The sequence below is a fragment of the Leptodactylus fuscus genome, chromosome 2 (assembly GCF_031893055.1).
Source record: "Leptodactylus fuscus isolate aLepFus1 chromosome 2, aLepFus1.hap2, whole genome shotgun sequence".
Lineage (NCBI taxonomy): Eukaryota > Metazoa > Chordata > Amphibia > Anura > Leptodactylidae > Leptodactylus > Leptodactylus fuscus.
This window is the reverse complement of record NC_134266.1, coordinates 233915140-233929689: the sequence shown is the minus strand read 5'-3', so window position 1 is coordinate 233929689 and position 14550 is coordinate 233915140. Positions and strand designations below refer to the sequence as shown.

At 46.7% G+C, this 14550-nt stretch overlaps 1 protein-coding gene across 1 annotated transcript in view; it reads right to left on the bottom strand.

The window, feature by feature from the left end:
* NCKAP1L (NCK associated protein 1 like) overlaps window positions 1-14550 on the bottom strand; it is a 164956-nt gene that overhangs the window by 104307 nt on the left and 46099 nt on the right. The window contains exons 16-17 of the mRNA XM_075265865.1: window positions 3163-3308; window positions 621-753 (exon numbers count right to left, since the gene is read on the bottom strand). Of these exons, the coding sequence (XP_075121966.1) occupies window positions 621-753; window positions 3163-3308 (279 nt within the window). The remainder of the gene's footprint in view (window positions 1-620; window positions 754-3162; window positions 3309-14550) is intronic.

Genomic DNA, 14550 nt, shown 5'->3' with positions numbered 1-14550 from the left:
TTGTGTCTTTGTCTTTGCCCTTTGGCTTGCTGACTCCTCTTCTGTGTTGTTTGTCTTGTCTTGTTCTGTGTACACTTATTCAGAGAAGGGGCGATTGCCATTTTGCCTTCTGTCATCTAGGGTAGGTCTGGCAAGTAGGTAGGGACAGGGGCTAGGTCAACTTTAGGACTCACTGTCTCTGTCTTCCCTTCCTCCTGGTTGCATGACTAGCAATTCCCTTACACAAGTACTGACTAAATTAACCTGCAGCTTTTATTATCTTATTATTCACTATATTCAGGTTTCACAAAATAACATCCCTTCTCGTCTCTGGCTCCCTATCACTCCCTACTGACCTTTATTACCAACAAATCAACAATTAATGTCCTGTGTTTCGCCGCAAGACCACAGGCCACAATTCACTGAATACGAGATAGAATTGAACAGACGCTATTTTATGGAAGTGATATCCAATTCAGTCTGCAGTCTTCAGAAACCAAAGGGATTTATGTATAATTAATAAGATAACTGGGCTTCAACAATAACATGTGGAGATAAACACAATGTGGGCTAAACAAGAGAAGACGATGCTAAGGTCAATAGGGCTATTTTGTTACTTTCAATGTAACGTTGTATCTTACCTCCTCTGGGCACATCTCATGAGTGCTATTTAAGAAGTGAGCACAGGCCAATGGAAAGGAAATGGAGAAACGCAAGGCTGAGGGTTCTTCCATTGTTAATGCGAACATCTTCTCAAATGTGCGAACATGAAAACTACAATACAAGCAAGATATTATGTACATACTTAGAACTGGTATGGTAACAGAATAATAATATACTTTATGGTACAGTTGCTGTCAACTGGATTTCTGCATTGTATATTAATGATATGTGGTCTGATTGTTATCTAAGGCTATGTTCACATTAGCACTGGCTTCCATTGTTCTGGTCCATTTCAGGAGCAAAGCAACAGAAATAATGGGTGCTTAAAAAGATGGACACCAACACAGCCCAAAAGATATTTTCTCCATTGAGTAAACATCCACAGTGTAAAGAGAAAAGGTAAGTGAACCTATTCATTAATGGTTACTCCAAGGTCTAATTGGGAAACAGTGCTTTACCCAAAAAATAAAGGCACACAGAGTCTGGTTACTGACAAAATCTAATCTCTTCATGAAAACCCTCAGAAGTAGTGTTATAAAGATGGATGAAGCTGAAAAAAGCATCAAAGCATTGCTAAAGATTTGGTACATCAATCTGTGGTTAGAAAAATTGAAGTAGAAGAAGAAAATTCAGGACTGTTGCTATTCCCCTTAAGAGTGAATGCCTTTTAAGATCTCTCCAAAAGTATAATTGGCAATCCTGAAGGAGGTGAGAAAGGGTAACAGCAAAAGAACTATTGAAGACTCTGCAAAAAACTATGTTCATACATCTACTATTAGAAGAACACTGAACAAGAATGGTATTCATGGAAGGACACTATGAAGGTAGCCTATGGTGTCAAAAAATATACATTGTATATAATTTTATGGATATTATAATACAGTCGTTTAGCTTGCCTTATAATGAAGAGTTGAATGCAAAGAAAGAAGAAATTACTAGCTGAAAGATTTCACATGGGAAATACAGAGTGACGCTAAAGAGATGAACATATCTAAGTGGTAAATATAGTCACACTAAAGTATCTATTTAGACTTGATTTAGGCCTCTGTATAGGAACATAAAGCTGTAGTCATTCTGTATGAGGCCCTAAATGGATAATCTCTAAAGATGAGCGAACACTATTCGAAACAGCCGTTCCGAATAGCATGATCCCATAGAATTGAACGTAGCTGGCACACGGGGGATTAAGCGACCGGCCACCGGCAAAGTCTGCGTGCCGGCCATTTCCATTCATTTCTATGGGAGCGTGCTATTCGGAACAGCTGTTCCAAATAGTGTTCGTTCATTTCTAATAATCTCTTATGATAATCTTATCCGTTTATGTCCAGCCAAAAGAAAGGATATGAATGGGCACATCTGCATGTTTGTATGTGGTTATATGTAAACCCCAAACAAAACTAGCGCAATTTAATAATTTGTTAAATTTGGATACAAAACTGCTATCCCCATGATGAGTTGGTTATATTACCATTTATAAGAAAAGCCACTCTCAGGTTCTACTACAGGACCTGATACCTCTACAGCAGCACAGAAGTCTATGGAATACACCACCCACAGTACTAACTAAGACTCCAGCAAGGACCTTTCACCATCTTCACCAACTCCAGTTCTTAGCATATGTAGCAGGTGCTCACCCACTGTTCCTATTAACAGATACTAAAGATATTATATCATTAGAAACCCTTTATACAGTAAATACACATAGGAAAAGCCTTAAGAAAGGCTATTCTTCTCTAACCTTTATTATTCTGATCTGTGCCGCTGTTCCTTAGAAATATCTTCTTTCTTCTTTATGTAAATGAGTTTTCTTGCTAGAAAACTTTCTTTCTTGAAAACTCTCCAGTGACGCCTCTGTCTTCTCCTCCTCCGCCTTCTTCTCACGCAATCCTCTTCTCTGGGTCCAAAAGCGCCGACTGGAGAGGCCACAGGAAAATGGCCAACGGACATGTGCAGTCAACGCTTTTAGACCCAGAGAAGAGGATCGCACAAGAAGGCAGAGGTGGAGAAGACGACAGAGGCGTCACTAGAGAGTTTTCAAGCAAGAAAACTCATTTGCATAAAGAAGAAAGAAGATCTTTCTAAGGAATGGCATCAGAATAATAAAGGTAAAAGATGAATAACCTTTCGTAAGGCTATTCAAAAGTGTATTTACTGTAAAAAGGGTTTCTAATGATAGAATCCCTTTAAGAATTTTAATTCTTGGAGGTGGTTTAAGGTTCTCTTTAAATTTTTTATTTTAACTAAGGGTACATTCACACTACCATTGTGAACATCTGTTTCTCTCATCTATCATAGGATGAAAGCAACCGACTTTCAGAGCGATAGAGTGATGGACACGAATGAAGCCCCCTCTGTCTGTGTCTGTTCCAATTGACTCTAATGTAAAAAAAAACCATGGTGGAACCAAAGTATGGCCAATGAGAGCATTTCATTATAATAACCTACAGGTTTGCTATATAATATTTTGTCTATAGTTGTCTGTATAATGACACTAGGGAGTTATTTGGAGTACTAACTAACCAGAAGATGGATAGGTCAGAGGTCTCAGAAATCAGGTCTTCTACAGAATCCAGCATCCACGTGTGAAACATGATCAGGTTCATCACTTTGCCCAGGTCCTGGTTTTCACGAAGTGACAGTGAGGCTTTTGCTACACTGGTATAGGCCTAAGACAGGAGACAGACGACAATTTGATCAATATGCAATCCACAAGGGAATTCCAACCGTTCACGTACTGAAGATTTCCTTAAAGGAAATGTATCATTAGAAAATAACCAATTGTTTAAATCAAGTTTTTATGTTAATTATAATTTTTAGAGTTTGGTATTTTCTCATTTTCCATATCACTATTTATAGTAAAAGAAATCCTAACATGTGATACTGACTTGTAAAGATCCTGCAAATCCTTAAGACTAGAGATGAGCGAACACTAAAATGTTCGAGGTTCGAAATTCGATTCGAACAGCCGCTCAATGTTCGTGTGTTCGAACGGGTTTCGAACCCCATTATAGTCTATGGGGAACAGATACTCGTTAAGGGGGAAACCCAAATCCGTGTCTGGAGGGTCACCAAGTCCACTATGACACCCCAGGAAATGATGCCAACACCTCTGGAATGACACTGGGACAGCAGGGGAAGCATGTCTGGGGGCATCTAACACACCAAAGACCCTCTATTACCCCAACATCACAGCCTAACAACTACACACTTTACACACTCAATACCACCTCTCTGACAGTAGGAAAACACCTTGAAACATGTGTATTTGGCACTTGCAGTGAGGAGAGCTTGTCACCAGCAGTGAATTTGGCCCTTGTAGTAAGTTGAGGTTGGCACCAACATTTGTTTTGAAAATCAGGGTGGATTGAGCCTCTAACCAGCAGAGTTTGGGCAAATTCATGGTGGAGGGAGCCTCTAAAAACCCCAGTTTGGACCAATTCATGGTGGAGGGAGACTCTAAAAACCCCAGTTTGGACCAATTCATGGTGGAGGGAGACTCTAAAAACCCCAGTTTGGACCAATTCATGGTGGAGGGAGCCTCTAAAAACCCCAGTTTGGACCAATTCATGGTGGAGGGAGCCTCTAACCAGCCCAGTTTGGACCAATTAATGGTGGAGGGAGCCTCTAAACAGCCAAGTTTGGGGAAATTCATGGTGGAGGGAGCCTCTAACCAGCCCAGTTTGGACCAATTCATGGTGGAGGGAGCCTCTAAACAGCCCAGTTTGGGCAAATTCATGGTGGAGGGAGCCTCTAACCAGCCCAGTTTGGACCAATTAATGGTGGAGGGAGCCTCTAACCAGCCCAGTTTGGACCAATTAATGGTGGAGGGAGCCTCTAACCACCCCAGTTTGGGCAAATTCATGGTGGAGGGAGCCTCTAACCAGCCCAGTTTGGACCAATTAATGGTGGAGGGAGCCTCTAAACAGCCCAGTTTGGGCAAATTCATGGTGGAGGGAGCCTCTAAACAGCCAAGTTTGGACCAATTAATGGTGGAGGGAGCCTCTAAACAGCCCAGTTTGGGCAAATTCATGGTGGAGGGAGCCTCTAAAAAACCCAGTTTGGACCAATTCATGGTGGAGGGAGCCTCTAATTAGCCCAGTTTGGACCAATTAATTGTGGAGGGAGCCTCTAACCAGCCCAGTTTGGACCAATTAATGGTGGAGGGAGCCTCTAAAAAACCCAGTTTGGACCAATTCATGGTGGAGGGAGCCTCTAATTAGCCCAGTTTGGACCAATTAATTGTGGAGGGAGCCTCTAACCAGCCCAGTTTGGACCAATTAATGGTGGAGGGAGCCTCTAACCACCCCAGTTTGGACCAATTCATGGTGGAGGGAGCCTCTAACCACCCCAGTTTGGACCAATTCATGGTGGAGGGAGCCTCTAAACAGCCCAGTTTGGGCAAATTCATGGTGGAGGGAGCCTCTAACCAGCCCAGTTTGGACCAATTAATGGTGGAGGGAGCCTCTAAACAGCCCAGTTTGGGCAAATTCATGGTGGAGGGAGCCTCTAACCAGCCCAGTTTGGACCAATTAATGGTGGAGGGAGCCTCTAAACAGCCAAGTTTTGGGAAATTCATGGTGGAGGGAGCCTCTAACCAGCCCAGTTTGGACCAATTAATGGTGGAGGGAGCCTCTAACCACCCCAGTTTGGGCAAATTCATGGTGGAGGGAGCCTCTAACCAGCCCAGTTTGGACCAATTAATGGTGGAGGGAGCCTCTAAACAGCCCAGTTTGGGCAAATTCATGGTGGAGGGAGCCTCTAAACAGCCAAGTTTTGGGAAATTCATGGTGGAGGGAGCCTCTAACCAGCCCAGTTTGGACCAATTCATGGTGGAGGGAGCCTCTAAACAGCCCAGTTTGGGCAAATTCATGGTGGAGGGAGCCTCTAAAAAACCCAGTTTGGACCAATTCATGGTGGAGGGAGCCTCTAATTAGCCCAGTTTGGACCAATTAATTGTGGAGGGAGCCTCTAACCAGCCCAGTTTGGACCAATTAATGGTGGAGGGAGCCTCTAACCACCCCAGTTTGGGCAAATTCATGGTGGAGGGAGCCTCTAACCAGCCCAGTTTGGACCAATTAATGGTGGAGGGAGCCTCTAACCAGCCCAGTTTGGACCAATTAATGGTGGAGGGAGCCTCTAACCACCCCAGTTTGGACCAATTCATGGTGGAGGGAGCCTCTAACCAGCCCAGTTTGGACCAATTCATGGTGGAGGGAGCCTCTAAACAGCCCAGTTTGGGCAAATTCATGGTGGAGGGAGCCTCTAAAAAACCCAGTTTGGACCAATTCATGGTGGAGGGAGCCTCTAATTAGCCCAGTTTGGACCAATTAATTGTGGAGGGAGCCTCTAACCAGCCCAGTTTGGACCAATTAATGGAGGAGGGAGCCTCTAAAAAACCCAGTTTGGACCAATTCATGGTGGAGGGAGCCTCTAAACAGCCCAGTTTGGGCAAATTCATGGTGGAGGGAGCCTCTAACCAGCCCAGTTTGGACCAATTAATGGTGGAGGGAGCCTCTAAACAGCCAAGTTTTGGGAAATTCATGGTGGAGGGAGCCTCTAACCAGCCCAGTTTGGACCAATTAATGGTGGAGGGAGCCTCTAACCAGCCCAGTTTGGACCAATTAATGGTGGAGGGAGCCTCTAACCAGCCCAGTTTGGACCAATTAATGGTGGAGGGAGCCTCTAACCAGCCCAGTTTGGACCAATTAATGGTGGAGGGAGCCTCTAAACAGCCAAGTTTTGGGAAATTCATGGTGGAGGGAGCCTCTAACCAGCCCAGTTTGGACCAATTCATGGTGGAGGGAGCCTCTAAACAGCCCAGTTTGGGCAAATTCATGGTGGAGGGAGCCTCTAAAAAACCCAGTTTGGACCAATTCATGGTGGAGGGAGCCTCTAATTAGCCCAGTTTGGACCAATTAATTGTGGAGGGAGCCTCTAACCAGCCCAGTTTGGACCAATTAATGGTGGAGGGAGCCTCTAACCACCCCAGTTTGGGCAAATTCATGGTGGAGGGAGCCTCTAACCAGCCCAGTTTGGACCAATTAATGGTGGAGGGAGCCTCTAACCAGCCCAGTTTGGACCAATTAATGGTGGAGGGAGCCTCTAACCACCCCAGTTTGGACCAATTCATGGTGGAGGGAGCCTCTAACCAGCCCAGTTTGGACCAATTCATGGTGGAGGGAGCCTCTAAACAGCCCAGTTTGGGCAAATTCATGGTGGAGGGAGCCTCTAAAAAACCCAGTTTGGACCAATTCATGGTGGAGGGAGCCTCTAATTAGCCCAGTTTGGACCAATTAATTGTGGAGGGAGCCTCTAACCAGCCCAGTTTGGACCAATTAATGGTGGAGGGAGCCTCTAACCACCCCAGTTTGGACCAATTCATGGTGGAGGGAGCCTCTAACCACCCCAGTTTGGACCAATTCATGGTGGAGGGAGCCTCTAAACAGCCCAGTTTGGGCAAATTCATGGTGGAGGGAGCCTCTAACCAGCCCAGTTTGGACCAATTAATGGTGGAGGGAGCCTCTAAACAGCCCAGTTTGGGCAAATTCATGGTGGAGGGAGCCTCTAACCAGCCCAGTTTGGACCAATTAATGGTGGAGGGAGCCTCTAAACAGCCAAGTTTTGAGAAATTCATGGTGGAGGGAGCCTCTAACCAGCCCAGTTTGGACCAATTAATGGTGGAGGGAGCCTCTAACCACCCCAGTTTGGGCAAATTCATGGTGGAGGGAGCCTCTAACCAGCCCAGTTTGGACCAATTAATGGTGGAGGGAGCCTCTAAACAGCCCAGTTTGGGCAAATTCATGGTGGAGGGAGCCTCTAAACAGCCAAGTTTTGGGAAATTCATGGTGGAGGGAGCCTCTAACCAGCCCAGTTTGGACCAATTCATGGTGGAGGGAGCCTCTAAACAGCCCAGTTTGGGCAAATTCATGGTGGAGGGAGCCTCTAAAAAACCCAGTTTGGACCAATTCATGGTGGAGGGAGCCTCTAAACAGCCCAGTTTGGGCAAATTCATGGTGGAGGGAGCCTCTAACCAGCAGAGTTGGGGGAAATCAGGGTGGAGGGAGCCTAGTATTAGCAGAATTGTGCAACGCTTATGGTGGATGAGTATGAGGATGCGGAGGAATTGGAGAGGTTGAGTACAGACATGGAGTTTCATGTTGGGGTGCTTTACACAGGTGGGCACAAAAATGACGGCTCTACCCAGTGGTGGTTCATTTTTATCAAAGTGAGCCGGTCGGCACTCTCAGCTGACAGACGGGTGCGCTTGTCAGTGATGATGCCACCGGCTGCACTGAACACCCTCTCAGATAGGACGCTGGCGGCAGGACAGGACAGCACCTCCAAGGCATATAGGGCAAGTTCAAGCCACAGGTCCAACTTCGACACCCAATACGTGTAGGGCGCAGAGGGGTCGGAGAGGACAGGGCTGTGGTCGGAAAGGTATTCCCGCAACATGCGCCTATACTTCTCACGCCTGGTGACACTAGGACCCTCCGTGGCGGCACTTTGGCGAGGGGGTGCCATCAAGGTGTCCCAGACCTTAGACAGTGTGCCCCTCGTTTGTGTGGACCGGTGAGAACTTGGTTGCCTACTGGAGGAACTGCCCTCCCTGCCGCCAACGTCACATGCTGGAAACATCTCCATCATATTCTGCACCAATTGCCTGTGGCAAGCATTGATGCGATTGGCCCTCCCCTCTACCGGAATAAAAGACGAGATGTTGTTTTTATACCGGGGGTCAAGGATAGCAAAGATCCAGTACTGGTTGTCCTCCATGATTTTGACAATACGCTTGTCGGTTGTAAAGCACCCCAACATGAACTCAGCCATGTCTGCCACAGTGTTAGTTGGCATGACTCCTCTGGCCCCACCGGAAAGTTCAATCTCCATTTCCTCCTCATCCTCCATGTCTACCCATCCGCGCTGCAACAATGGGACGATTCGAAGTTGCCCGGAAGCCTCCTGTATCACCATCACATCATCGGACAACTCTTCTTCCTCCTCCTCCTCCTCCTCCTCCTCCTCCATTAAACGCAGTGAAGCGGACAGATGTGTGGACCTACTCTCCAGCTGTGACGGATCGGATGCTATCCCTAACTCCTCTGTGTGATCTGAGTTATCCCTGATGTCAATCAGGGATTCTCTCAGAACACACAAGAGCGGGATTGTAAGGCTCACCATCGCATCCTCAGAGCTCACCCTCCTTGTGGACTCCTCAAAGACCCGTAGGATGTCACAAAGGTCTCTCATCCATGGCCACTCATGGATGTGAAACTGAGGCAGCTGACTTTGTGGCACCCTAGGGTTTTGTAGCTGGTATTCCATCAAAGGTCTCTGCTGCTCAACCACTCTATTCAACATCTGAAACGTTGAGTTCCAGCGTGTGGGGACGTCGCACAAAAGCCGGTGTTGTGGCACATGCAGGCGTTGCTGGAGAGATTTTAAGCTAGCAGCGGCTACTGTCGACTTGCGAAAGTGGGCGCACATGCGCCGCACTTTCACCAGTAGCTCTGGAACATTGGGGTAGCTCTTTAGGAAACGTTGCACCACTAGGTTGAAGACGTGGGCCAGGCATGGAACATGTTGGAGTCCGGCAAGCTCCAGAGCTGCTACCAGGTTCCGGCCGTTATCACAAACGACCATGCCTGGGCCCAGGTGCAGCGGCTCAAACCATATTGCCGTCTCATCGAGGAGGGCATCCCTCACCTCGGAGGCAGTGTGCTGTCTGTCCCCCAAGCTGATCAGCTTCAGCACAGCCTGCTGACGTCTACCAACGCCAGTGCTGCAACGTTTCCAACTCGTAGCTGGGGTCAATCTAACAGCGGAGGAGGAGGCGGTGGCGGAGGAGGAGGCGGTGGCGGAGGAGGAGGCGGTAGAGGAGGAGGAGGAGGAGGGGGGTGTTCTTCTCGTGTCCCTGCCAGGAATGTTAGGCGGGGAGACGAGGTACACCGGGCCAGTTTGGGAAGCAGTCCCAGCCTCAACTACATTCACCCAGTGTGCCGTCAGTGAAATGTAGCGTCCCTGTCCGCATGCACTTGTCCACGCGTCGGTGGTCAAGTGGACCTTTGTGCAAAGCGCGGAACTAAGGGCCCGCCTGATGTTGAGTGACACGTGCTGGTGCAAGGCGGGGACGGCACACCGGGAGAAGTAGTGACGGCTAGGGACGGCATAGCGAGGTGCCGCAGTTGCCATCAGGTCCAGGAAGGCGGGAGTTTCAACAAGCCGGAACGCCAACATCTCCTGGGCCAGCAGTTTAGCGATGTTGGCGTTCAAGGCTTGCGCGTGTGGGTGGTTAGCAGTGTATTTCTGCCGCCGCTCCAATGTCTGAGAGATGGTGGGTTGTTGTAAAGAAACGCCTGATGGTGCCTTTGATGGTGCAGGAGAAGGAGATAAGACAGGACCAGGGGAGGATGAGGTAGAAGTCAACAAAGTGGCGGAGGCAGATGAAGTGGTGTCCTGGCTCGTCCTCTGGAGTGCATCGCCAGCACAGTCAGCAGTGGCAGTGGCAGAGGCAGAGGCAGAGGCAGTGGCAGTGGCGTGAACGGCAGTCGGCCTTTGTCCTGCCGTTGCTGCCTGCCACTGATTCCAGTGCTTGGATTCCAAATGACGGCGCATTGAAGTGGTGGACAGGTTGCTCTTCTCAGAGCCCCTAATCAATTTCGAGAGGCAAATTGTGCAGACAACACTATATCTGTCCTCGGCGCATTCCTTGAAAAAACTCCACACCTTCGAGAAACGTGCCCTCGAGGTGGGAGTTTTTCGGGGCTGGGTACGAACTGGAACATCTTGGGAGATTCCGGGTGTGGCCTGGCTTCGCCTAAGCTGCTGACCTCTGCCTCTGCCTCTAGCTACCCTTTTTGGTGCTGCACCTGCCTCAACATCCACACTACTTTCCCCGCTTGACATCCCCCCTGTCCAGGTCGGGTCAGTGTCCTCATCATCCACCACTTCCTCTTCCAACTCCTGTCTCATCTCCTCCTCCCGCACAATGCGCCGGTCAACTGGATGCCCTGACGGCAACTGCGTCACATCATCGTCGATGAGGGTGGGTTGCTGGTCATCCACCACCAAATCGAACGGAGATGGAGGAGACTCTAGTGTTTGAGCATCTGGATACAGATGCTCCTCTGTTAGGTTCGTGGAATCGTGACGTGGAGAGGCAGGTTGAGGGACAATGAAAGGAGCGGAGAACAGCTCTGGGGAGCAGGGACAGTTTGGGTTATTGTTCTGTAAAGCTTCGGAATTTTGGGAGGAAGGAAGACAAGACTGTTGGGTAATAGGAGGAGAGGAGGCAGAGTCTGACTGGCTGCTGGACAATGTGCTGTAAGCGTTCTCTGACAGCCATTGCAAGACCTGTTCCTGGTTCTCGGGCCTACTAAGGTTTGTACCCTGCAGTTTAGTTAATGTGGCAAGCAACCCTGGCACTGTGGAGTGGCGCAATGCTTGCTGCCCCACAGGAGTAGGCACGGGACGCCCTGTGGCTTCACTGCTACCTTGCTCCCCAGAACCATTCCCCCGACCTCGCCCACGGCCTCGTCCACGTCCCTTTCCGGGAGCCTTGCGCATTTTGAATTCCTAGTTAGAAATTGGCACTGTATACCAGTAGTAAAAATTGTGGGTGCACGTAACCCCAATATATTCTTTGAATTCCCAGTCAGACACTGGCACTATATGGCAGTAGCAAGAAATGAGGGTATTTGTATTCCCAATATACTCTTTGAATTCCCAGTCAGACAATGGCACTGTATACCAGTAGTAAAAATTGTGGGTGCACGTAACCCCAATATATTCTTTGAATTCCCAGTCAGAAACTGGCACTATATGGCAGTAGCAAGAAATGAGGGTATTTGTATTCCCAATATACTCTTTGAATTCCCAGTCAGACAATGGCACTGTATACCAGTAGTAAAAATTGTGGGTGCACGTAACCCCAATATATTCTTTGAATTCCCAGTCAGACACTGGCACTATATGGCAGTAGCAAGAAATGAGGGTATTTGTATTCCCAATATACTCTTTGAATTCCCAGTCAGACAATGGCACTGTATACCAGTAGTAAAAATTGTGGGTGCACGTAACCCCAATATATTCTTTGAATTCCCAGTCAGAAACTGGCACTATATGGCAGTAGCAAGAAATGAGGGTATTTGTATTCCCAATATACTCTTTGAATTCCCAGTCAGACAATGGCACTGTATACCAGTAGTAAAAATTGTGGGTGCACGTAACCCCAATATATTCTTTGAATTCCCAGTCAGACACTGGCACTATATGGCAGTAGCAAGAAATGAGGGTATTTGTATTCCCAATATACTCTTTGAATTCCCAGTCAGACAATGGCACTGTATACCAGTAGTAAAAATTGTGGGTGCACGTAACCCCAATATATTCTTTGAATTCCCAGTCAGAAACTGGCACTATATGGCAGTAGCAAGAAATGAGGGTATTTGTATTCCCAATATACTCTTTGAATTCCCAGTCAGACAATGGCACTGTATACCAGTAGTAAAAATTGTGGGTGCACGTAACCCCAATATATTCTTTGAATTCCCAGTCAGACACTGGCACTATATGGCAGTAGCAAGAAATGAGGGTATTTGTATTCCCAATATACTCTTTGAATTCCCAGTCAGACAATGGCACTGTATACCAGTAGTAAAAATTGTGGGTGCACGTAACCCCAATATATTCTTTGAATTACCAGTCAGAAACTGGCACTATATGGCAGTAGCAAGAAATGAGGGTATTTATAACCCCAATATATTCTTTGAATTCCCAGTCAGACAATGGCACTGTATACCAGTAGTAAAAATTGTGGGTGCACGTAACCCCAATATATTCTTTGAATTCCCAGTCAGAAACTGGCACTATATGGCAGTAGCAAGAAATGAGGGTATTTGTATTCCCAATATACTCTTTGAATTCCCAGTCAGACAATGGCACTGTATACCAGTAGTAAAAATTGTGGGTGCACGTAACCCCAATATATTCTTTGAATTCCCAGTCAGACACTGGCACTATATGGCAGTAGCAAGAAATGAGGGTATTTGTATTCCCAATATACTCTTTGAATTCCCAGTCAGACAATGGCACTGTATACCAGTAGTAAAAATTGTGGGTGCACGTAACCCCAATATATTCTTTGAATTACCAGTCAGAAACTGGCACTATATGGCAGTAGCAAGAAATGAGGGTATTTATAACCCCAATATATTCTTTGAATTCCCAGTCAGACAATGGCACTGTATACCAGTAGTAAAAATTGTGGGTGCACGTAACCCCAATATATTCTTTGAATTCCCAGTCAGAAACTGGCACTATATGGCAGTAGCAAGAAATGAGGGTATTTATAACCCCAATATATTCTTTGAATTCCCAGTCAGACAATGGCACTGTATACCAGTAGTAAAAATTGTGGGTGCACGTAACCCCAATATATTCTTTGAATTCCCAGTCAGAAACTGGCACTATATGGCAGTAGCAAGAAATGAGGGTATTTGTATTCCCAATATACTCTTTGAATTCCCAGTCAGACAATGGCACTGTATACCAGTAGTAAAAATTGTGGGTGCACGTAACCCCAATATATTCTTTGAATTCCCAGTCAGACACTGGCACTATATGGCAGTAGCAAGAAATGAGGGTATTTGTATTCCCAATATACTCTTTGAATTCCCAGTCAGACAATGGCACTGTATACCAGTAGTAAAAATTGTGGGTGCACGTAACCCCAATATATTCTTTGAATTCCCAGTCAGAAACTGGCACTATATGGCAGTAGCAAGAAATGAGGGTATTTGTATTCCCAATATACTCTTTGAATTCCCAGTCAGACAATGGCACTGTATACCAGTAGTAAAAATTGTGGGTGCACGTAACCCCAATATATTCTTTGAATTCCCAGTCAGACACTGGCACTATATGGCAGTAGCAAGAAATGAGGGTATTTGTATTCCCAATATATTCTTTGAATTCCCAGTCAGACAATGGCACTGTATACCAGTAGTAAAAATTGTGGGTGCACGTAACCCCAATATATTCTTTGAATTACCAGTCAGAAACTGGCACTATATGGCAGTAGCAAGAAATGAGGGTATTTGTATTCCCAATATATTCTTTGAATTCCCAGTCAGACAATGGCACTGTATACCAGTAGTAAAAATTGTGGGTGTATATAGCCCCAATTCTATTGCTAGGGGACTTGCAGGGTATTTCTGGGGTGAAGGTGGGGGGGCACACCGTTGGAACGGGTATCGGGGTATATATCGGGTATACGGGAATACACTGACAGTGTATTCCATTCAGGATCCTGGGAAAGCTGGGTTGCGGCGATTGAGCCCGTCAGTGCCACGTTACACTGACAAGCTTCTCCCTGGAATTTAGCTCTTACAAGAGCTGTTGGTTGTCTTCTCCTTCCTATCCTAGCCTGTCCCTGCCTACCCAGAATCTAAGCCCTAGCTAGCTGGACGGAAACCTCCGTCCTCGGTGAATTGCAAGCTCAGAATGACGCGAAGCTGGGCGTCGCTGTTCTTTTAAATTAGAGGTCACATGTTTTCGGCAGCCAATGGGTTTTGCCTACTTTTTTCAACGTCACCGGTGTCGTAGTTCCTGTCCCACCTACCCAGCGCTGTTATTGGAGCAAAAAAGGCGCCAGGGAAGGTGGGAGGGGAATCGAGTAATGGCGCACTTTACCACGCGGTGTTCGATTCGATTCGAACATGCCGAACAGCCTAATATCCGATCGAACATGAGTTCGATAGAACACTGTTCGCTCATCTCTACTTAAGACGAATTCTGGTGCCTTGGAAAAACCTTCAGAACACAAGGTGCAATTTATTGCACTATATGGGAATCAGAGAAGCACCTACATGTAGTGCTATTTTCACACTGAGTCTCAGTGATACTTCC